The sequence below is a fragment of the Salvelinus fontinalis genome, chromosome 32 (genome assembly GCF_029448725.1).
Source record: "Salvelinus fontinalis isolate EN_2023a chromosome 32, ASM2944872v1, whole genome shotgun sequence".
In the NCBI taxonomy this organism is placed as follows: domain Eukaryota; kingdom Metazoa; phylum Chordata; class Actinopteri; order Salmoniformes; family Salmonidae; genus Salvelinus; species Salvelinus fontinalis.
The window spans coordinates 29,445,143-29,471,095 of record NC_074696.1 but is presented as its reverse complement, the minus strand read 5'-3'; the positions used below and the strand labels follow the sequence as shown (position 1 = coordinate 29,471,095).

Below are 25,953 nucleotides of genomic sequence, written 5' to 3'. Positions count from 1 at the left end.
GCCGGCGAAGAGCCCAGATCTCAATCCCATTGAGCACGTCTGGGAACTGTTGGATCGGAGGGTGAGGGCTAGGGCCATTCCCCCCAGAAATGTCTGGGAACTTGCAGGTGCCTTGGTGGAAGAGTGGGGTAACATCTCACAGCAAGAACTGGCAAATCTGGTGCAGTCCATGAGGAGGAGATGCACTGCAGTACTTAATGCAGCTGGTGGCCAAACCAAATACTGACTGTTACTTTTGATTTTGACCCCCCCTTTGTTCAGGGACACATTATTCCATTTCTGTTAGTCACATGTCTGTGGAACGTGTTCAGTTTATGTCTCAGTTGTTGAATCTTGTTATGTTCATACAAATATTTACGCATGTTAAGTTTGCTGAAAATAAACGCAGTTTACAGTGAGAGGATGTTTCTTTTTTGCTGAATTCCTGTGTGTGTGTCACATTTTAACATGTGTGTTTGTGCGTGTTATTGACTAAGGGTGCCAGTGAGTGAGTGCTTGTGTGCATGTCTCACATTAGGAGAAGCTCTTGGAAGTGGTTGGGTGGGGAAGGAGGTAGAACATACTGTATGGGGTAGGGCGTTAAGAGATCCCAGAATGGTAGCTAGGTGTCATGGTGGGGGAGGTGGTGTGTGGTGCAGTGGTACAGGACTCCTTTCAATCAAAACCTGACTATACGGACTGGCCGTACTATACCTCTGACGATGAGCTCGGCAAAGTTAGACACAGCAGCTCCGCGGGTGGACTCTGTGACGCAGCGATACAGGTCCTGCTCCCCTCTCTCAGCCGCCACCTGGAAGGTGGCCATCAGACGCTTGTGGCTCAGACGCTGGATAGAGGACGCAGCCACAACCACACCGTTACGACGCTGCAGAGAGAGAGGGAGCGAGAGAAAGTCACGCTAACTGAGCCATGCACAGGTGATCATGTTTACCTGTGTAGCCACCACCTTTGTCACTGCCACCAGAAATTCACAGTCACAGAGAGAGAGAGAGAGTTGGGTTAGCCAAACTGACCTATATAGATTGTGATGTTTATTATACTGTGTGGCCATGAGATATAGCCCTAAATAATAGGATTGTGAGTGGGAAGGAAGGAAGGAGACAGGGAAAAGATGAGAGAGAGATGAGGTATCGTGGGAGGTGGAGACATTGAATCAATTCTAAATATCACAGAGACCATCTTGGCATGGTGGGCTGCTGACAGAACAGCCACACGCATAGATATACACACACACACACACGCAGACAACTAGTGCTAATATGTGATCGCTCGATGCACACGAGCGCTCGGATCAACGAGGGGGACAGGAAATCACAACCCGTCGCCTGTCATACAAACACACACACTCAAAGCGTGAAGTTTTTCCAGGTGCAGGCTATACGCTGCTCTGCTCTCAGAATAATGTAAGCAGGATGTTATATAAGCTAGCCCGTCACCTCGTTCTCTCCTGCTTTTCACCAGTAAGTGGCTTCGACAGCTGGAGTTGTAAATTGGTATTGGGGGGGGGGGGGGGGGGGGTTGTATTATTGGGTTAATCCTTTCCATAAGCCCATAGTATGCTGGACCACATTTTCATTACTGTAGGTTATTGTATGCACAGACACAGGTGTGTGTGTGTGTGTGTTTGTTCAGCTATAAACCACAGCCGCATCACATCTCAATGTACATTCATTCAGTCAAAACAAACAGACAATCCTAAAGCTTGTTACACAAATGAAACATACAGTATTAAACCTGTATGTCTTCCATCTCTCCCCCTCTCTTCCCCTTAGGCCCATATCATACAATAATTATAATGAGTTTCCGCGGTTACTAATTCATTCAGGATTCCAATTGAACACAAACAAACGTCAACGTTGTCTAAAGATCTGAACAGAATCAGAAATAGAACAAGTACAACTCTCTGACAGAAGGACAAAAGACTGCAAGACAAAAAAAGTATTAATTGAATAAGAATTCTTATGCAACAATTTGTTTATTTAAACAGACACATGAGAGCAGGGAAGTTAAGACAGAGAGAACTCAGTAGGTCCAGAGAGCCACCTCACAGCAGAGGAGATCAAAGAGAAAGTAGCAATTAGTGTTGAAGAGAGTAACAGAGAGAAACACACACACACACACACAATTCCAGAGTTGAGGAGAGAAACAGGCAGAAACACATGGTGCTAAGGATCAAACAGCACCCTACACAGCTAATATAGAAACAGAACACTATAATGGGCTGAGGAAACGTCTTGTTGTTCCTGCTGTTAACCAATCCATGCTAACCTTCATGAGTACAGTGGGTTAGAGTCAGAGCAAACATTGGAATCTTGTTTGAACTGGGTAAACTGGGAGACGCTGTATGGTTCAACATACAGTATGTGTATTGTGTACAACATGTGTTCAGTCCAATATGGGTGATATGAGTCATAATACTGTCATGCATCCTTGTGAAAGAGATGTATTTCAACTTGTCCATTATGGCGTTTCTTTGTAATATACAGTGCATTCAGAAAGTATTCAGACCCCTTCCCTTTTCCACATGTTGTTATGTTACAGCCTTATTTTACATTCCAAAATGGATTAAATATATTCATTCCCTCATCATTGTACACACAATACCCCAGAATGACGAAGGGAAAACAGGTTTTAAGACATTTTTGCAAATGTACTACTATTAACATAAGTATTCAAACACTTTGCTATGAGACTTGAAATTGAGCTCAGGTCCATCCTGTTTCCATTGATTATTTTTGATATGTTTCTACAACTTGATTGGAGTCCACCTGTGGTAAATTTAATTGATTGGACATGATTTGGAAAGGCACACACCTGTCTATAAGGTCCCACAGTTGACAATGCATGTCAGAGCAAAACCAAGCCATGAGGTCGAAAGAATTGTCCATAGAGCTCCGAGACAGGGTTGTGTCGAGGCACAGATCTGGGGAAGGGTACCAAAAAATGTCTGCAGCATTGAAGGTACGCAAGAAGTCAGTGGCCTCCGCAAGAACACACCTACAATACACAGTGGCCTCCGTCATTCTTAAATGGAAGAAGTTTGTAACCACCAAGACTCTTCCTAGAGCTGGCCTCTCGGACAAACTGAGCAATCGGGGGAGAAGGGCCTTGGTCAGGGAGGTGACCAAGAACCTGATGGTCACTCTGACAGAGCTCCAGAGTTCCTCTGTGGAGATGGGAGAACCTTCCAGAAGGACAACCATCTGTGCAGCACTCCACCAATCAGGCCTTTATGGTAGAGTGGCCAGACAGAAGTCACTCCTCAGTAAAAGGCACATGGCAGCCCGCTTGGAGTTTGCCAAAAGGCACCTAAAGAACTCTCAGACCATGAGAAACAAGATTCTCTGGTCAGATGAAACCAAGCTTGAACTCTTTGGCCTGAATGCCAAGCATCACATCTGGAGGAAACCTGGCACCATCCCTATGGTGAAGCCTGGTGGTGGCAGCATCATGCTGTGGGGATGCTTTTCAGAGACAGGGACTGGGAGACTAGTCAGGATCAAGGGAAATATGAATGGAGCAAAGTACAGAGAGAGATCCTTGATGAAAACCTGCTCCAGAGCACACAGAAGCTCAGACTGGGGCGAAGGTTCACCTTCCAACAGGACAACAACCCTAAGCACACAGCAAAGACAATGCAAGAGTGGCTTCGAAATAAGTCTCTGAATGTCCTTGAGTGGTCCAGCCAGAGCCCAGACTTGAACCCGATCGAACATCTCTGGAGAGACCTGAATAAAGCTGTGCAGCAACGTTCCCCATCCAACTTGACAGAGCTTGAGAGTATCTGCAGAGAAGAATGGGAGAAATTCACCAAATACAGGTGTGCCAAGTTTGTAGTGTCTTACCCAAGAAGCCTCAAGGCTGTTATTGCTGCCAAAGGTGCTTCAACAAAGTACTAGAGTAGAGTAAAGGGTCTGAATACTTATGTAAATGTGATATTTTATTTACTTTTTATATACATATGCAAAAAGTTCTAAAAAACTATTTTTGGTTTGTCATTATGGGGAATTGTGTGTAGATTGATGGGGGGGACAATTTAATCAATTTTAGAATAAAGCTGTAACATAACAAAATGTGGGCAGGTTTTCAAGCCCTAACCCATCTGGATAAGAGGAATACCTATGTAAGAATGCTGTTCATCGACTACAGCTCAGCATTTAACACCGTAGTGCCTTTCAAACTCGTCATTAAGCTCGAGACACTGGGTCCTGTGCAACTGGGTCCTGGACTTTCTGACGGGCCGCCCCCAACAACATCTCCACCCTGCTGATCCTCAACACTGGGGCATCACAAGGGTGCGTTCTCAGCCCTCTCCTGTACTCCTGTCGGGCTGTATCACCGCCTGGTATGGAAACTGCTCCGCCCACAACCGCAAGGCTCTCCAGACGGTAGTGAGGTCTTCACAACGCATCACCGGGGGCAAACTACCTGCCCTCCAGGACACCTACACCACCCGCTGTTACGAGAAGGCCAAAAAGATCACCAAGGACAACAACCACCCGAGCCCCTGCCTGTTCTATCTCAAGGCCATCAGACTGTTAAACAGCCATCACTAACATTGAGTGGCTGTTGCCAATATTGTAACGGTGTTCCTCCTCCTCTTCATACGAAGAGGAGGAGTAGTGATTCGACCAACATGCAGCGGGTTGTGAATACATAATGATACTTTATTAACCAGACGAAACTAAACACACAAAGAACACTTGATAAATTTACAAAACGAAATAGACAGACCTGAACGAGAGTACTTACATAAAACACGAAGCACGTAGGAACAGGTACAGACTATAACAAACGAACGAACAAACGCTACAGTCCCGTGTGGTGCGCAGACACAGACACGGACGACAATCACCCACAAACAAACAGTGAGAACAACCTACCATAATATGACTCTCAAATCAGAGGAAACGTCAAACACCTGCCTCTAATTGAGAGCCATACCAGGCAACCCAAAACCAACATAGAAACAGAAAACATAGGCTGCCCACCCAAAACTCACGCCCTGACCATCAAACACATACAAAACAACAGAAAACAGGTCAGGAACGTGACAGAACCCCCCCCCCCCCCCCCCCTAAAACTCAAGGGGAGGGTCTGGGTGGGCATCTGTCCGCGGTGGACGAGGACACCACTCCACCACTGTCTTTGTCCCCCTCCTTAGCGTCCTTTGAGTGGCGACCCTCGCCCCCGACCATGGTCCAGGAACCTTCACTAAGGCCCCTCCTACATAGAGGAGACAGCTCAGGACAGAGAGGTAGCTCAGGACAGAGAGGTAGCTCAGGACAGAGAGGTAGCTCCGGACAGAGAGGTAGCTCCGGACAGAGAGGTAGCTCCGGACAGAGAGGTAGCTCCGGACAGAGAGGTAGCTCCGGACAGAGAGGTAGCTCCGGACAGAGAGGTAGCTCCGGACAGAGAGGTAGCTCCGGACAGAGAGGTAGCTCTGGACAGAGAGGTAGCTCCGGACAGAGGGATAGCTTAGGACAGAGGGACAACTCTGTACTAATGGCAGCTCCGGACTGGGTGGCAGCTCCGGACTGGGTGGCAGCTCATGACTGAGTGGCAGCTCATGACTGTAGGGCGGCTCATGACTGTAGGGCGGCTCATGACTGTAGGGCGGCTCATGACTGGAGGGCGGCTCATGACTGGAGGGCGGCTCATGACTGGAGGGCGGCTCATGACTGGAGGGCGGCTCATGACTGGAGGGCGGCTCATGACTGGAGGGCGGCTCATGACTGGAGGGCGGCTCATGACTGGAGGGCGGCTCATGACTGGAGGGCGGCTCATGACTGGAGGGCGGCTCATGACTGGAGGGCGGCTCATGACTGTAGGGCGGCTCCTGACTGGCTGGCGGCTCTGGCGGCTCCGGACTGGCTGGCGGCTCTGGCGGCTCCGGACTGGCTGGCGGCTCTGGCGGCTCCGGACTGGCTGGCGGCTCTGGCGGCTCCGGACTGGCTGGCGGCTCTGGCGGCTCCGGACTGGCTGGCGGCTCTGGCGGCTCCGGACTGGCTGGCGGCTCTGGCGGCTCCGGACTGGCTGGCGGCTCTGGCGGCTCCGGACTGGCTGGCGGCTCTGGCGGCTCCTGACTGACGGACGGCTCTGGCGGCCCGTGGCAGACGGACGGCTCAGAAGGCGCTGGGCAGACGGACGGCTCAGAAGGCGCTGGGCAGACGGACGGCTCAGAAGGCGCTGGGCAGACGGACGGCTCAGAAGGCGCTGGGCAGACGGACGGCTCAGAAGGCGCTGGGCAGACGGACGGCTCAGAAGGCGCTGGGCAGACGGACGGCTCAGAAGGCGCTGGGCAGACGGACGGCTCAGAAGGCGCTGGGCAGACGGACGGCTCAGAAGGCGCTGGGCAGACGGACGGCTCAGACGGCGCTGGGCAGACGGATGGCTCAGATGGAGCTGGGCAGACAGGCAGTGCAGAAGGCGTTGGGCAGACGGCCGACTCTGCCCTGCTGAGGCGCACAGTAGGCCTGGTGCGTGGTGCCGGAACTGGAGGTACCGGGATGACGGCACGCACTTCAAGGCTAGTGCGGGGAGCAGGGACAGGGCACACTGACCTCTCGAAGCGCACTATAGGCCGGGTGCGTGGTGCCGGAACTGGAGGTACCGGGATGACGGCACGCACTTCAAGGCTAGTGCGGGGAGCAGGGACAGGACACACTGACCTCTCGAAGCGCACTATAGGCCTGGTGCGTGGTACCGGAACTGGAGGTACCGGGCTGAGGGCACGCACCTCAGGGAGAGTGCGGGGAGAAGGAACAGTGCGTACAGGGCTCTGGAGACGCACATAAGGCTTGGTGCATGGTGCCAGCACTGGTGGTACTAGGCTGGAGACACGCACCCCAGGGAGAGTGCATGGAGGAGAACCCGGGCTCTGAAGACGCACAGGAGGCTTGGTGCGTGGTGCCAGCACTGGTGGTATTAGGCTGGGAACACGTATCTCAGGGCTAGAGCGGGGAGCAGTAACAGGACGCACAGGACTCTGGAGACGCACAGGAGGCTTGGTGCGTGGTGTAGGCACTGTCTTAACCAGACGGCTAGCACGCACTTCAGGACGAGTATGGAGAGCGGTACCCGGTGACATCAACTCACCAATACGTTCATTCGGACGGATGCCGTGCCTCATGCACCAAACCAGTACATCCCTCATATCTTTCTCCTTCAATTTCTCCATTAGCTCCTTTACAGTCTCTGCGTTACTCACCTCCAACTCCGCCCTCACCGGCTCCTTATGTAAAGCAGGAGGAGTTGGCTCAAGTCCCCTGACTGACCCAACTATATTCCCCGAGAGCCCCCCCCCCCCCCCCCCCCCCCCCCAAGAAATTTTTGGGTTTGACTCACGGGCTTCCAGCCTTGTTTCCGTGCTGCATCCTCATATCGCCGCCTCTCCGCTTTCGCTGCCTCCAGCTCCGCCTTGGGGCGGCGACACACCTCTGGGTCTGCCCAGGGTCCTGCTCCGTCTAGGATCTCTTCCCATGTCCAATCCTCCTTGACCCACTGCTGCTGTCGTTGCTGTCCGTTAACCCACTGCTTGATCTGGGTTTGGTGGGTGATTCTGTAACGGTGTTCCTCCTCCTCTTCATACGAAGAGGAGGAGTAGTGATTCGACCAACATGCAGCGGGTTGTGAATACATAATGATACTTTATTAACCAGACGAAACTAAACACACGAAGAACACTTGATAATTTTACAAAAACAACAAAACGAAATAGACAGACCTGAACGAGAGTACTTACATAAAACACGAAGCACGTAGGAACAGGTACAGACTATAACAAACGAACGAACAAACGCTACAGTCCCGTGTGGTGCGCAGACACAGACACGGACGACAATCACCCACAAACAAACAGTGAGAACAACCTACCTTAATATGACTCTCAATCAGAGGAAACGTCAAACACCTGCCTCTAATTGAGAGCCATACCAGGCCACCCAAAACCAACATAGAAACAGAAAACATAGACTGCCCACCCAAAACTCACGCCCTGACCATCAAACACATACAAAACAACAGAAAACAGGTCAGGAACGTGACAAATATACTGACTCAAATCTCTAGTCACTTGAATAATAAAAAATTGGATGTAATAAATGTATCACTAGTCACTTTAAACAATGCCACTTTATAAAATGTTTACATAGCCTACATTACTCATCTCATATGTATATACTGTACTCTATACCATCTACTGCATCCTGCCTATGCCGTTCGGCCATCGCTCATCCATATATTTATATGTGCATATGCTTATTCATTCCTTTACACTTGTGTGTATAAGGTAGTTGTTGTGAAATTGTTAGATGACTTGTTAGATATTATTGCATGGTCGAAACTAGAAGCACAAGCATTTCGCTACACTCGCATTAACATCTGCTAACCATGTGTGTGTGACCAATAAAATTTGATTTGATTTGAAAAAGTCAAAGGATCTGAATACTTCCCGAATGCACTGTATATACAATGAGTATAAAAAAACATTAAGGACACCTGCTCTTTCCATGACAGACTGACCAAGTAAATGCAGGTGAAAGCTATGATCCCCTATTGATGTCACTTGTTAAATCCACTTCAATCAGTGTTGATGAAGAGGAGGAGACAGGTTAAAGAAGGATTTTCAAGCCTTGAGACAATTGAGACATGGATTGTGTATGTGTGCTATTCAGAGGGTGAATGGGGAAGACAAAAAATGTAAGTGTCTTTGAACGGGGTATGGTAGTAGGTGCCAGGCGCACCAGTTTGTGTCAAGAACTGCAATTCGGCTGGGGTTTTCACACTCAACAGTTTCCCTTGTGTATCAAGAAAGATCCACCAACCAAAGGACATCCAGCCAACTTGACAAGTGTGGGAAGCATTGGAGTCAACATGGGCCAGCATCCCTGTGAAACGCTTTTGAAGTCAAAATAATTAACCTAAACACGTTTACCATCTCCTGGTTTCCACACATAGCCTACAAGCCACTGACGTTTGGAACATCTACAATTTAAAATGTCTAATCAATCCATGTATTATAGCCTACACCATCATAATAAATCAATGATATATTTTAGACAGGTCTAAAGAAACATGATATGAAGAAAATGTAGTCTATTTCAGAAGAACAGAAGAGCATAATCTGAGTTGTCCTTATGTTAGGTCCTGACCTGCTATGCCATTTAGCTGTGGGCTACACAAGTTCATTTAGCAGACAAGATTTTCTTAGAATTCTGTGATATTATTTTATAAGAATACAATTGAACATAGCTGAATAAAATAGAAAGGATATTTTCTCCAAATGATTTGAGGGAGTGCGCACATGCTGCTATTCTGTGTTGAGAGGTTAACAAAGAAATAGATACTCCTATATGCTTAATTTATATTATTTGTTGGGCTATATGTTTTGATTGTAAATCAAATTTTATATACACATATTTAGCAGATGTTACTGCAGGTGTATGCTATTTCCTAGTTCCAACAGTGCAGTAAAATCGAACACCACAAAACGAATCACTCCTGATTCCTGCTTAGAAGCAACAATTAAGACAGGAAGCACCACTGACTCGGTCTGTAAAAAAGTGGTCAGATGAAGCAAATGCTAAACGCCAGGACTGTTTCGCTAGCATAGAATGGAATATGTCTCGGGATTCTTCCGATGGCATTGAGGAGTACACCACATCAGTCACTGGCTTTATCAATAAGTGCATCGAGGAAGTCGTCCCCACAGTGACTGTACATACATACCCCAACCAGCAGCCATGGATTACAGGCAACATTCGCACTGAGCAAAAGGGTAAAGCTGCCGCTTTCGAGGAGAGGGACTCTAACCCGGAAGCTTATAAGAAATCCTGCTATGCCCTGCGACGAACCATCAAACAGGCAAAGCATCAATACAGGACTAAGATCGAATCGTCCTACACCGGCTCCGACGCCAGTCGGATGTGGCAGGGCTTGCAAACAATTAATAACTACAAAGGGAAGCACAGCCGAGAGCTGCCCAGTGACACGAGCCTACCAGACGAGCTAAATAACGTCTATGCTCGCTTCGAGGCAAGTAACACTGAAACATGCATGAGAGCACCAGCTGTTCCCGGATGACTCTGTGATCAAGCTCTCTGCAGCCGATGTGAGTAAGACCATTAAACAGGTCAACATTCACTAGGCAGCAGGGCTAGACGAATTACAAGGACATGTACTCCGAGCATGCGCTGACCAACTGACAAGTGTCTTCACTGACATTTTCAATCTCTCCCTGTCTGAGTCTGCAATGCCAACATGTTTCAAGCAGACCACCATAGTCTCTGTGCCCAAGAACACAAAGGTAACCTGCCAAAATTAATACCGACACGTAGCACTCATGTCTGTAGCCATGAAATGCTTTGAACGAGAGCTCACAGTCCTCGGGAGCGGCCCGTGTCGGCGGCACTGTGGTATCCTCAAAGCGGACGAAGAAGGTGTATTCGATCATATTCCCAGTCACCTGCCTGTAGTTAAATACGGTGGGTCGCACTTTCAGTTTTGCACGAATGCTGCCATCTATCGATGGTTTTTGATTTGGGTAGATTTTAATAGTCACAGTGGGAACAACATCGCCTATACAATTCCTGATGAACTCAGTCACCGTGTCAGTGTATACGTGAATTCTTATTCTCAGAGACAACCCAGAACATATCCCAGTCCGCGTGATCAAAACAATCTTGAAGCATGGACTCCGATTGGTCAGACCAGGGTTGAATAGACCTTAGCACGGTTACTTTCTGTTTGAGTATCTGCCTATAATGGTGGAGCAGAATGGAATCGTGACCTGATTTGCCAAAGGGAGGGCAGGGGAGGGCCTTGTAGCCCATCCGGAAGGGAGAGTAACAATAGTCAAGAGATTTTGAAGTACGACTACTACAGACAATGTGTTGATAGAACTTTGGCAGCGTTTTCCTCAGATTTGCTTTGTTAAAGTTCCCAGCTGAAATAAATGCAGCCTCGGGATATGCTGCACATCACAAGCTCATGGGCTCTCATGAAGTGTTTGACTTGATTTTTTAACACATTTGAACTGATGTCAGAGTGATTGAAGGGACAATATAGTGCTGAGTACCAGGCAGTTAGCAAGTTTGGTAGACTACAAATGACCATCAGTAGCATCAGAGTGCAGTTTTGGAGAAGCCTAATTACCGTGACTAAGCGGTCACGTGGAATTTGACTGCGTTCATGACTCGTGACCGCCAGTGTGGCAGTAATACAGTCACCGCAACAGCCCTAGGTGTTCATAATGTTTGGTATTTACCGTGTATACAGTTGAAGTCGGACGTTTACATACACTTAGGTTGGAGTCATTAAAACTCGTTTTTCAATCACTCCACAAATTTCTTGTTAACAAACTACAGTTTTGGCAAGTCGGTCAGGACATCTACTTTGTGCATGACACACGTAATTTTCCCAATAATTGTTTACAGACAGATTATTTCACTTATAATTCACTGTATCACAATTCCAGTGGGTCAGAAGTACACCAAGTTGACTGTGCCTTTAAACAGCTTGGAAAATTCCAGAAAATGATGTCATGGTTTTAGAAGCTTCTGTTAGGCTAATTGACATAATTTGAGTCAATTGGAGGTGTACCTGTGGATGTATTTCAAGACCTACCTTCAAACTCAGTGCCTCTTTGCTTGACATCAAGGGAATTCATTAATTAGTACCTGCAAAACACCAGTCTCAACGTCAACAGTGAAGATGCGACTCCGGGATGCTGGCCTTCTAGGCAGAGTCCATTGTCTGTGTTATTTTGCACATCTTAATCTTTTATTTTTATTGGCCAGTCTGAGATATGGCTTTTTCTTTGCAACTCTGCCTAGAAGGCCAGCATCCCGGAGCCACCTCTTCACTGTTGACGTTGAGACTGGTGTTTTGCGGGTACTATTTAATGAAGCTGCCAGTTGTGGACTTGTGAGGCGTCTGTTCTCAAACTAGACACTCTAATGTACTTGTCCTCTTGCTCAGTTGGGCACCGGAGCCTCCCACTCCTCGTTCTATTCTGGTTAGAGCCAGTTTGTGCTGTTCTGTGAAGGGAGTAGTACACAGCGTTGTATGAGATCTTCAGTTTCTTGGCAATTTCTCACATAGAATAGCCTTCATTTCTCAGAACAAGAATAGACTGACGAGTTTCAGAAGAAAGTTCTTTGTTTCTGGCCATTTTGAGCCTGTAATCGAACCAACAAATGCTGATGCTCCAGATACTCAACTAGTCTAAAGAAGGCCAGTTTTATTGATTCTTTAATCTGCACAATAGTTTTCAGCTGTGCTAACATAATTACAAAATGAATTTTCTAATGATCAATTGGCCTTTTAAAATGATAAACTTGGATTAGCTAACACAGCGTGCCATTGGAACACAGAAGTGATGGTTGCTGATAATGGTCCTCTGTACACCTACGTAGATATTTCATAAAAAATATGCCGTTTCCAGCTACAATAGTCATTTACAACATTAACAATGTCTACACGGTATTTCTGATCAATTGGATGTTATTTTAAATGGAAAAGAAATGTGCTTTTCTTTCAAAAACAAAGACATTTCTAAGTGACCCCAAACTTTTGAACGGTAGTATATATAGATAGTATAATTTAAAATGTCCATACAAGTGTGGTTAATTTGTCTACATTTTACTGTTTAAAATTATATTGTTCAAAACAAGCTGCAGTTAACTACTGCTCTGCCATCAGCAGCTCCGGGCATTTGGCTGGCCGCCCAAGCTTGGATTCCATTGCCAGCTATTTGGGGCGACTACAGCACTGATATTGCAGGATTTCATCACATGATTTTCACAGCACAAAGTAAATGGACTGTCCTGGGGCGTTGAAATGAATGCACAGGTCTTCTGGGTCTGCTCGATCAGGTACTGAACAGATGGCGCTAAAGAGTAAATTACAATAATCATGACAGTCATTGGTTGCCTGAGACCTGAACCAGACAGTCACACTCATCAACAATCAAAGGACAGAGGGATACACCAGTTAAAACATTTGTTGCAGATCTGGTATTTTCAACAACAAAAAAACATGGCTTTGTGCCCAATTTTGAACACTGCAATTAGATGCTAGCTATTGGACACAAGCTACCGGCAAACTAGCATACCTGTAGCTAGCTTGCTAGCTTGCCTGCCAATCAAGTCTTACTAAGGTTACTGGCGAGCTCATCATGCTTGTGACATTATGCTAGCTAGCTATCCCCAGTTAGATAATTTGTTTCACTTGTCGCTTGTGTGATTATTGCATTTTCCCTGTGCTTGTGTCACCAATGCACTCGGGAGCTGGCTGCGTGCTCTTCGTTCTCAAAATATAACTTTTGGTCATCAAAACAGTGGCAGCATGTGCGACAGTGGTGATTTTATTTTAATATGCAAAAGTGAAATTGGTCTATCTATGCTGTCATTCAAATGCACAGATCGCTTTATACATTGTCTCAAGGAAACAACCGTTCTGTGTGTGGGCCTGGTTGAGTGTGAGACTGTGTTTGTGTCTCTCTGTATCTGTGTCAGAAAACTACAACGAGGATAAAAAAAATGTTAGGTTTTGGATATAAAATACTTCAATACAGAAGAAAGGAAGAGGAGGAGAGGAGATGGAAAGAAAAAGGGGGAAATCACAGGGGACGGAACACTATGAACACAGAGATCTAATTAGCAAAGCGTCTTCTTGCGTCCTTCTTTCCTCGTCTAACATTTCAATAGCACTTAGTACAAGTACAAGCATCAAGGATACAGAGAGAAAGTGGAGGTTTTCAGACAACTAATATTAGCTTCAATTCATGCAGCAGAAATTGAAACCTTTCCGAGTTTTGAGTGATTACTTTATGGAGGAATATGACTAACTATCAGCTAGCAAATCAAACAGCCACACAAACAGCTGATGCCATTAATTAGTTATAGCTAGTCTATATGCAGGGACTCGGCCCTCTGTGTTTGATGACGTCATTATGCTGGGTCTATCTTTAATCCACTGAAGTACTCGTATATATCAGACCTCGTAGAAAGAACAGAGCTCTTATTAAGCAGGGATCCTTAATGGTGAAACAGCCACGTCCGTTTGTGATATTACAACAACAAAGAAGTAATTGCAAAAAACGAACACTGTTTTTTTTCCTCTGACATCATTATACGTGCAGTAGAACAGCAGCATGTGTACTGCCAAAAAACTATTCCCACGATGCACAAAGCTCCCCAGCTCTGCTTCGTCAACAAAGCCAGAAGAATAGCATAAGACCAGGGCAATCAGTCTGTACTCTCTCCTCCAGCAGGAAAACCTCTGTTTATGTGGTCTTTCCGGTGGCCATGCCCGCAAGCATGTACGCACAGACGCAGACACATACATTACCTCCAGTAGGAAGGGTTCTGTCTCTGTAGTTTTGCCCGTGGCGACACACTGGAAGGTGGCATTCTGCCCTGCATTGACCTCCACATCCCCCAGCCGAGAGAAGTGGGGAACCTTGTCTGTATAGAGAAATAAAGAGAGTAAGAGAGATCCTCTGTGATACTGATGCACTGACAGATCATTACTATCATATTAATACACACTCATGCACACATTAGGAACACAGTCAACACACACAGAGGACGAGGTCATCAGTGCAGCACAGCTCTCCAAGCTTTGCCTGTGGGCTGTGACTTCACGAAGACACTGGCTGCTCGACCAAACTTAGTTTCCCCTCTCAGAGTTCTGCACTATGTGAGAAGACTTTCCCTCTCTGTGCACAGACATCAGTGCCTGCAGTACAACTGTAGGCATTGCTCTTATGGAAGTACGCGTACAGTACACTTATAAGAACAGCTATAAAAAAAAAAAAAATGACAGATGAACATCACTTTAGCGTTATTCTGTGTTCTGTCCCCTCCTAACAGTTCAGTTTCACACTTTGGCAACATTTCTCCCCTAGTAAAGACTGAAGGAAAATGTACACTGAAAAACATCATACAAAAGAAATTCCAATAAAAACTCAATGTAGAGACTGTGGTGGTACTCCTGTTGTCTCCATAGCCTAGCTCTTCTACCGCCTCACTGTACCAAAGAGCTAGCTAGCTGTAATAACACCTTGTATTGTGTGCTTTGTGTTGCATAGAAATAGAATAAGCTGGTTAGAACACACTAGTCAAGTAAAGAACTTGTAGATAATTGTGTTTTACAGTATCTGAAATCACAGAGATTTAACTTGATGGATTTACGGTGGCAAGAAAAAGTATGTGAACCCTTTGAAAATACCTGAATTTCTGCCTAAATTGGTCATACAATTTGATCTGACGTTCATCTAGGTCACAACAATAGACAAAGACAGTCTGCTTAAACTAATAACACACAAACAAGTCTACGTTTTCATGTCTTTATTGAACACACCGTGTAAAAATTCACAGTGCAGGTGGGAAAAGTATGTGAACCCTTGGATGTAATAACTGGTTGACCCTCCTTTGGCAGCAATAACCTCAACCAAACATTTTCTGTAGTTGCGAACCAGACCTGCACAACGGTTAGGAGGAATTTTGGACCATCCCTCTTTACAAAACTGTTTCAGTTCAGCAATATTCTAGGGATGTCTGGTGTGAACTGCTCTCGAGGTCATGCCACAGCATCTCGATCGGGTTGAGCTCAGGACTCTGACTGGGCCACTCCAGAAGGCGTAGTTCCTTCTGTTGAAGCCGTATTTCCTTCTTTTGAAGCCATTCTTGATTTACTTCTGTGTTTTGGGTCGTTGTCCTGTTGCATCACCCAACTTATTTTGAGCTTCAATTGGCGGACAGATAGCCTAACATTCTCTTACAAAATGTATTGATAAACTTGGGAATTCATTTTTCCGTCGATGATAGCAAGTTGTCCAGGCCCTGAGGCAGCAAAGCAACCCAAACCACGATGCTCTCTCCACCATACTTTACAGTTGGGATGAGGTTTTGATGTTGGTGTGCTGTGCCTTTTCTTCTCCACACATAGTGTTGCGTGTTCCTACCAAACAACTCAACTGTAGTTCCATCTGTCCACAGAATATTTTGCCAGTAGCGCTGTTGAACATCCAGGTGCACATTTGAAAACTTAAAATGTGCAGCAATGGTTTTTTTTGGACAGCATTGGCTTCTTCCGTGGTGTCCTCCATGAACACTATTCTTGTTTAGTGTTTTACGTATCAAAGACACGTCACCAGAGATGTTAGCATGTTCCAGAGATTTCTGTAAGTCTTTAGCTGACACTAGGATTCTTCTTAATCTCACTGAGCATTCTGCACTATGCTCTTGCAGTCATCTTTGCAGGACGGCCACTCCCTGGGAGAGTAGCAACAGTGCTGAACTTTCTCCATTTACAGACAATTTGTCTTATCATGGACTGATGAACATCAAGGCTTTTAGAGACACTTTTGTAACCCTTTCCAGCTTTAGGCAAGTAAACAATTCCTAATCCTAGGTGTTCTGAGATATCTTTTGTTCGAGGCATGGTTCACATCAGGCAATGCTTCTTGTGAATAGCAAACTCAAATTTTGTTAGTGTTTTTTATAGGGCAAGGCAGCTCTAACCAACATCTCCAATCTCATCTCATTGATTGGACTCCAGGTTAGCTGACTCTTGACTCCAATTAGCTTTTGGAAAAGTCATTAGTCTAGGGGTTCACATACTTTTCCCAACCTATACTGTGAATGTTTAAATGATGTGTTCAATATAGACAAGAAAAATACAATAATTTGTGTGTTATTAGTTTAAGCACACTATGTCTGTCTATTGTTGTGACTTAGATGAAGGTCAGATCAAATTTGATGACCAATTTATGCAGAAATCCAGGTAAATGTAAAGGGTTCATATACTTTTTCTTGCCATGCACTTGTCAAACTGGAGTTCTTCTAAGATCCTCAAAGATCCTCTAAGAACCTTAGGGTTCTTGGCAATGAAAAACAGCCCCAAAATGTTCTTCAAAAAACTTGAGCAGGTGGGGTTCATCGATGGAACCCCCATTGTTGCTGGAATTCTTCGTGGGAACTTCGCAATTGCAACTGAAAACGCTCGTGCCAAGTTTAAATGCGACAACAGTTAAAAATGTAAGTTGGGTTGATTTTCGGCTCTGAATGTGTATCAAAATAATTTATAAAATAATATAAAATACTAATGAATAATGAAGACAATAATGGTCTTCTGTGAATAGCTTCCATAACGTTACTATAGCTTTAGTTCAGAAGAATTAATGTAAATATTAGAAAGCTGGGTTTGACCGTTGGCGTTGTATGAGCTACAGTACAGTAACATCAGCTAGCTAGCTAACGTTCTATCTACGCAGAACTAGGTTTGTATTATTTTCTGAACTATATTCTGCCCCATATATTGTATATAGTTTCCATAAAGCCAACATGACTTAGTTTCCAATCTGGAGCAGTTCTCACTTGTGTGAGAATGAACTAGCTAACGTTAGCTTCGTTGACGTTAGCTAGCTAACTAACTAACCAACTAACCAATTAACTAACTAAGGACGGGGACCTGTCCAGAAGAGATGTTACAACAATCTGAATCGTCAATGGGGTGCTTCCTCTTTATATAGCCTGCTACAGCATGCAATACTATTATGAATACTATTATGAATACTATCATGCCCTTCAGAATCCAAGCACAGTATTGCCACGCAGCAAAATGTTGCGTATAATCTTTCAAGTCAGCCTGATAAAATATTGAACAATGTGGGTACAAAGATAGCTTGAAATGTGATATTAGGCCTGTATGGCAGTACTATATTGGCTCGTGCTTTCTCCAATATATTCTTCTATTTTGCATTCATTTGTATGTCGATGTCATTTATCTTTCAATATTTATTTAATATATATATATTTTTTTTTTACATGCTTGTAAGACTATTCTTTGACACATTTTCTCTTCCTTTGAAATTCTTATAGGACAGAACATGGACACAATGGAATTGGGATCAAGAAGAAGGTACAGATATGTTGTAGGACAGCTGCATTTGAAGTGTACATTTAACCTACATAGCAGTCCATACAACTGAAATGTATTAGCATACAAAAGTGTGAAAATAATATTTTCAGATCTCCTCAGAAATGAATGAAGTCTATGGAATGGATATAGACAAAAAGATAATTCAAGGACTATCAGCGGTAAAGAGACGAGGCAGGGGTGAGGACATCATCCTGCTATTTCCACAGTCCCTGAAGGACAATACAGAAGAGGTATTTGCTCTTATTCCTTCCCTTTCTCTAATGTATAAAGCTACAGTTGAACATGTGTTATGTTCTTTGTTAATTGTGCATGTATTAATCTTTTCTTACTTTTCCCCACTCCTTTATTGCACATCAGCGGAAATCCATTTCAACATGAAATCACGCTGGCCTTTGATGGGGAGAACATCCACGGCCTAGAGGACGTCCTCATGGGACTTGGGGCTCTGCTAGGGCTGTATTTTTTATTTTCAGTTAAATTTACCAAAAATGTCAGAAAAACACTTATGTTCTTAAGTTGCTGTGTTCTGGGGATAAGAGAAGTTGGGGTGGTCATAAAGATAGCAAACTTCCTAACCTAACTAAGTGGTTGTTGGGCACACACACACTAAAGCAAAACAATCTGTATTTAGCATCAAGTCTACAATATTGTTAGTTTACCTATGATTCATTTTTAATGTATGTTGTTGTTATTGTACATCATTATTTTATTTTAAAAAATGTAATGTAATGAAAAGCACTATACAAAGTAAATGTATAATTTGTTATGGTCTGACATGTCTGCAGAAATCTTGCAATTTTGTAATGTGTTTTGTTTGGTAAATTGTTTTGTAAATATGAATTTACATTTGTGGTGCCACTAAATAAACAATGAATTATTTAAATCAATATTGTTAATATTGTTATTATTATAAAAATATTTGTTTATAATGGAGGGAGGGAGGTAAAAAAAATTTACCCCAAAAGGTTCTTTGAGGAACCATTCGGGTTCCCCCACAGTTTAAATTTGAAGAACCCCTAAAGGATACTCTAGGAGCCTTTACTTTTTAGAGTGCACTGTAACTAACCTGTACGAGGCCATATCAAACTTCTTTGAAAGGCTACAATGATCTCAGTGGGTTCTGCCACAGCTATACAATGGGGGAAAACTCCATAGTGGTCCTATCTGTCATCCTTCTATAAAAGCTGGCTATTACATACCTGCAGTCTGCTCTGCTTTAGCCTTAACCCTTCCCTTATGTTGTGGGACAAGTTATTCATCACAAAAATAATATTGAACATGTTTTTTTCACCATGACCCTTCATCTAGTCCTCAAGGTAGGAGTAATAACCTTGAAAATGTCATTTAAAAAAGACTCTGTACTTGACCTGCAATTTGACCTAGACCTTTGTTCTAGAGACAATGGTCTTCTGTGCAGTAAAGGTATAACTATGACTATCACAAGGGATGTAAGTATGTTTTCCCTGTGATGTTCAGAGGCCGAGAGACAGTGATCTGGAGGTTGGCTATAAATGAGCTAAAAATGTAATGTCATAAAATGTGATAATTTGATTGATTTATTACTCCTGCATCAAACATTTGACTTTACATTTTTATCAGTTGGGTCTATCAACTCAGCAAAAACAGCATAATAGGACAGCATAATAGGACAAATAGGACATCCTCAGCTACTGGAAATACATTGTGGGAGGTTAGAATAATTATATTTATGATTTTGCTGTACTTACTGTAATGGGTCAAATTTACACAGAACATCCGTGTATAGCGTTTTGGAATGTAAGGGAAGGGTTCAGGTACTTGGGTTATTGCCTACTTGAGATGTTAGATTCAACTTAGTGAAAAGCGTGTTAAATCTTTTTATACTATTCTGTCTGGCTAATGCATTACAGTTACGAAATCATTTAAGTACACCCATAATATTTTTCAAAATGTTTCCAGTGATTTACCTTGAGCTGATGCTAGGTCTATACTACGGCAACAATGGTATTCTCTGGTGAGCTTGTAAGTACAGTAGGAACTCAAGAGGAAAAGGCTGTCAGGCTGAAACACTAGTAGCACAGAAACAAAAAGTGGTACTCTTTCAGTGGGGAATGACTTTCAAATAGCAGACTGTATTATGACGGTCATTTCCTGAACAAAAAAGAGAGAGCGAGAGACAAGATGGGAAAGAGGAGGAGAGGAAGAGAGAGACACTCCTCTGTACACATGACACTCCTATCATGAGTCTCCATGGAAACGGAGACTCTTTTTTTCTCTTTGGCTCCAATAAGCGCAGGGAGGGACGAGCTGCAGCTGAATTGATTTCTGCACGTAGTTGGTAGTCTTTCAGCAAACACACACACAATCCCAGCCTTGGCACTAATGTTTAATGGAGAATCCATATAGTTTCATGGGCATATGTTAAACCTTTAAAACACACCAAGGAGTAAGAACGGTAAGTAAGGTTTCACACCACATAATGGCCCCTATCTGTTTAGTAGGTTATTATGCAGGTAAGTCACATTCTTATATCCAAAGGAAAACTTCAATTTGACAGCGATTTCATTTGACCGTAACACGTGTTTGGAATAATGAGGGTGACTCTGGAGAAAATAACAGAAATGTCAAGCGTGTTGTAATGTGAATATAAGAGAGACTCGATTTGTATCTCCTGCGGGCCAAACAAGTTATTTCCGCTGCCTTAGGGGGCATCGTGCCAGCTTGGAGTGCGTGTGTGTTTAAGAGGTTCCGTGGAGGGCCAGGCAACCGCAGCATCTGCTAATGAGATTGTTGATTATTTAATAGGGACGGCGGGGGCCAGGGAGGTGCCATCTGCATCAGGGCCAAGAGACATACCCATCATACACACACATTATTCACACACAGAGGGCCCTGGCAACCACTCCAAATCAGCAAGGGGTCAAAAATCATATGGAAATGCGAACTTTCAGGTGACAGAGGCTAAGTGTTAAAAGTTTAAGATGAGCTGAGCTTATCTCTGGTTGTTTTGAAGAGGGTCAGAGAGAGAGAGTGAGAGAAAGAGAACTGGCTGTTTTTTGTTGTTGTTTGTTTTAAGTAGTTTTTTTTGTTTTTTTACAGGCAGTAAAAGCTGTCTGAATTTCATGAGCTCATAAACGCCCTCCATTATCATACATTAACATTTCCTCCTGGCCTGCAGTTTCTGCTTTTCACTGAGGATTATCCCTGTACAGAGAGCCAAGACAGGGGCCATCTTGGCTCGAGACCAACCGCTAGCGTTCATTACAGATCTGGCTGGCTTAATGTTCCCCAAAGTCTACAGGGGTCAGTGGTTGTCAGTGGAAACTCACATGGCCTCAGCAACACTCCTATACACTCTGTCACACATTGTCAGCCCAGCTGAGGGCTCTCTGTCTGTATGTCTGCATACCAAATTGCATCCTACAGTGGTTCTTCCTTTAAAAGTTGCGTCGTACTGCAGCACAGCTTGCGGGCTGCCGCAGAATTCTATGGCACATTATTTAAGTGTCAGCCATTGTTGCCATTAATGCTAGTTAGCACTAGTTTGACCACCAGAGGGCATATTTGAAAAGCATTTGACTGTTTTTAATATTGGCTGTACTAGATAATTGAAAACCTTTTTTTGTAAAAACATAGTATATGGGATTGATTTTAAGAAATGTAGCTTAATTAATTTGATTAATATTATGGTGATTCTATTCCAAGAAAAACCTCAGGGTTTCCGTTAGTAAAATATGGCTCTGTGCAATGTGACCGGTCAAGTGACTGCAAGTGAGAGCAAAATAATCCTAACATTTCCACACCCTAATTGTAGTCTAACCAATACCCAAACAGTGAAAATAAAAATCTCATTGATTTATCAAGACCAGTCCCCATGCTTGTCTCAGAGCAGCGTGAACCGGTGTTGAAATAGTTGACCACATGCGGGTAGGCTATTGCTTCAAATCCTATTATAACAATTGGAGGACTTTGGGTGTTCCAGTAAGCAACAATTTGTTGCCTTCATTAGCCTACTTTATTCCAATATTTCTGTCATTCAGTGATATTTCTTCACATAGTAATTCATTATGGATCCATCCAGATAATGGTTAGAAAACAATGCATTTGGTGGACTCGGTAGTTCAAGAAGAGTTATATTTACCAAATAGACTAAAGTAAAAAATAATAATAAAAAGTCACACAATAAGAATAACGAGGCTATTTGCAGGGGGTACCGGTATTGAGTCAGTGCGCAGGGGTACAGGTTAGGTGAGGTAATTTTACATGTAGATAGGGGTGAAGTGACCACGCATAGATAATAAACAACGAGTAGCAGCAGTGTACAAAAGGGAGGGGGGAGGGGGTCAACATAAATAGTCCGGTGGCAATTTTAAAAATTGTTCAGCAGTCTAATGGCTTGGAGGTAGAAGCTGTTGAGGAGACTTTTGGTCCTAGTCTTGGCGCTCTTGTCCCGCTTGCCGTGTGGTAGCAGAGAAAACAGTCTATAACTTCGGTGACTGGAGTCTCTGACAATTTTATGGGCTTTCCTATGACACGCCTATTATATAGATCCTGGACGACAGGGAAGTTTGGCCCCACCCTCTGTAGCGCCTTACGATCATATGCCGAGCAGTTGCCATTCCCGCTCCACTACAGCCCCCTCGATGTTAATGGGGGCCTGTTAGGCCCGCCTTTTCCTGTAGTCCACGATCTGCTCCTTTGTCTTGCTCACATTTAGGGAGAGGTTGTTGTCCTGGCACCATACAGCCAGTTCTCTGACCTCCTCCCTATAGGCCATCTCATCGTTGTCGGTGATCAGCCCTAGCAATGACACAATGCCACCATCTACCACTAATGGTCGCGGCAAAAGTTTGTAACTTTTAAAGCATGAACCACTTTATATAGTGTATTACTTTTGACCAGGGAACATAGGGCTCTGGTCAATAGTAAGGCAATTTGTAGGGAATAGGGGGTCATTTGGGATACAGTTCTTGACCTGAGCCTGCTCTCCTGTAGAGGTAATAGTTATGGGAACAGCAGGTGAGTGTCTGAGGAGAATAATGGCCAGGTAGCCCGTAGAAGCATATGTATGTTTGCAGGGAGGGGCTGCACTGAAGGAGGGAGGTTTTACTGGGGAAATATCCCAAAGGAACACCATGGTGTGTCAGACTGCTGTGAGTGCTGCTGTGGGAGAGACAGAGGGTCCGCTATAAAGGCATTTAGTCAGTTTTATAGAAGGAAGGGGGTTGTGGGGGTGTTTGCACTGAGGGGTGGGGGGTTACACTAAGGGGGGGGGGGGGGGGGGGGGTTTAGCTAAAATGGGGAAATCTCTCAGAGTGTCACCATGTGTCATTATGGTCCAGCTAGAGACCTCAGACTACTGCTGCTCTCGTCACGCCTTTGTGAAGAGGAAGAAAAACAACATGCGACGAGAGGCCCTTCACCTGCTGCCCGCTCTTGTCTTGGAACAGTGTGTGTGTGTGTGTGTGTGTGTGTGTGTGTGTGTGTGTGTGTGTGTGTGTGTGTGTGTGTGTGTGTGTGTGTGTTTCCAGGATCAGTATATTAGCTCTGGGAGAGTGGGCTCGTCTTGGTGACGGGGAGAGCGGAGCGACTAGCCGAGCCGTCAGGAAGATAAAGGTCACCAGCTCGCTGTCTGGTCGACCGGGACAAAAGGAGCGGCGCTGTGCAGCCATGAACCATGGGAAATCAGACAGGTGTCCACATGCCAAAAGACTCTCAGAACCGTCTCTGGCTTTGAGAACAGTGCCTTCGCCACCGCTGATTACTGTACAGGCCTTTGTCTGTCCGTCTGTCCGTCCACCCACGTACGCATCACAGTCCTGAGACTTGGTCTGTCCAACTCCTAGCGCCCAGACACATATTATCCCATTTCTTTGTAAAAGGTCACTGCCTCTGTTCTGAAGTACATTGGTACATTAGTACTTTGGTGTCTTGGTGCATTGATGCGGTGCGTAGTTGATAGATTGGTATAGTGGTGCGCTGGGTTTGGTATGTTGGTGTGTTGGGGCGGTGTTCTCTGGGCTGATGTACATTGGGACGTTGGTGCTGTAGTGTGGTGGGTAGCTACTTACAGCAGGGGTAGTTGAGCAGCAGGATGTCGTCAATGGCAATGTAGCCTCGCCGTTCTGCCGAGACAGATGCTTCAAACACCACCTGAGGACAGACAACAGAGAGATGAGAGGAGAACGGCACAGACAATTGAGAGATGATGAGGAGGGAAGAAAGTTACGCAACACAGAAAGAGAAAGGACTGGAGGCAGAGAGAGTGAAGTCCTAATCAAACAGCTTGTCTTTGAATCCACGGAGGCCTGTCTGGTGGCAAATCCCACTACTCAAACATCCATAGTTTAGCATAGCCTCGTTTCACACAGTCATCTCTCCCTCTCTCCCTCCCCTCTTCCCTCTCTCCCTCCCCTCTTTCAAACAGCCAGCTTTCTCTCTCTCTTCATCAGAGAACACACACAGAACATGGGACCCACAGGAGTCATTGAGCGCTGCCCAAATCTCTACTCACTCATCTAAATGAATCCAGCGTCATGCAGAGAAACCAAAGTGAATCGCAGATCCCTCCCACAGGGAACCAAAGGGAATCTGGACAACTGAAAAATCATTACTGCCACAATAACCCATATCGTTTACTGAGGGACAGTTTACTATTTTACCGCAGAGGCACAATGAATACATAAACACTGCAGTCCATGCAGATGGGGTTTACTGCATTCATAGATTCCAGACTTCAAATAGCACTTCACTTTCAAGTCATTTAGCCGGGCTTGATTGAGCTTTCCTGTCACATTGGACCCAATGGAAAAGTCACTGACAGCCACACAGTGTAAAGCTCTGCAAATGATCCTAAAAGCTCACCACAGACAATAATATGTGTTAGCTATGACTGAAACCAGCAGAGTATGAAAGGTCAGATTCCAATATCACGCACTCCAACGAGTCTGGGGGCATCCCAAATGGCACCCTATTCCTTATATAGCAGCCCCAGTGTGTCTCTGTGTTGACCAACACATCAGGCTCTAAGTGCCTGTTCTGGACCGACAGCACCACACAAGGCCTCCTCAGATGGACACAGGCCACGCTTCCCTGTCTGCTAATTTATTAGTATTCTTCATTCTTATGCGTGGGCGCTTAGAGAAGTCAGGACGATTACCTTCTCCATTCATCAGGCACTGACACACCCCGACGAGCACGCACTGGGGCTGACCCCATAGGCTGTTGGTCAACCGAGATTTCTTTAGTCGAGCAGTAGCAAAAATTGTTCAATGTTTTAAAAATCGTGGTGTACAAGACAGCTGTCTGATTCACGACTCTGAGTGGACTGATCCATTGTGGAGGCAGTGGGGATGGCACAGTCCTGCAGTCTAAGACATGTGCTACTGAAATTGTTTATGGATATATTATGTAAGAACAATGGTGCAACACTAATAAAACTAATATTTTATAACAAATGCACTTTCTCCCGCGTTGGATAGTCGTTGCTGTGTGCAGCTCTGAAACACAATGTGCTGTTGAATCGCCGCCTTTTCCTGACCATGTTGCTAGAGTTAAGAGAGGAGAAAACAGCCCTTGACTTATTGTCTAAGAAAAGTGAGGAGAGAGGAAACCCCAACTTAATTAGGTCTATAATCAATAGCCTAACTGTTAAATGTGCCTGTCTTTATAAATCATCATTATATCTACAGAAACAAGACCGATCTTGCTTCTGTTGCCTGTTTGAGTGTTTGTTTAATAGCCTACTGATTCCGTGACCACCAAGCCTCACGCAACAATTTCACAAATGGGTCTGTTTTTAATATTTGCTATGCTGTAATAAAGGCTTTACACAGTTTTTCATTTCACCAGCGCCTCTGCTATTATTTACCATTTATTTAGTGTTGTTTGCACTGTTCCAAATTGTCAGAAAAATTCCCTACTTTTTCCTTGAGCAAATTCTTATTGTTATTACTATTATGATCATCATTATAATAATATAATAATATGATATATATATAATAATAATAAGTAATGTCATTATCA

At 44.5% G+C, this 25,953-nt stretch overlaps 1 protein-coding gene across 6 annotated transcripts in view; it reads right to left on the bottom strand.

Moving 5' to 3' along the window:
• Positions 1 to 25,953, bottom strand: part of LOC129831048 (receptor-type tyrosine-protein phosphatase U-like) — a 295,005-nt gene that overhangs the window by 87,150 nt on the left and 181,902 nt on the right. For all 6 annotated transcript variants that reach the window (XM_055894045.1, XM_055894046.1, XM_055894047.1 and 3 more), the window contains exons 4-6: positions 24,000 to 24,081; positions 14,353 to 14,468; positions 694 to 865 (exon numbers count right to left, since the gene is read on the bottom strand). In XM_055894045.1, coding sequence (XP_055750020.1) covers positions 694 to 865; positions 14,353 to 14,468; positions 24,000 to 24,081 — 370 coding nt within the window. The remainder of the gene's footprint in view (positions 1 to 693; positions 866 to 14,352; positions 14,469 to 23,999; positions 24,082 to 25,953) is intronic.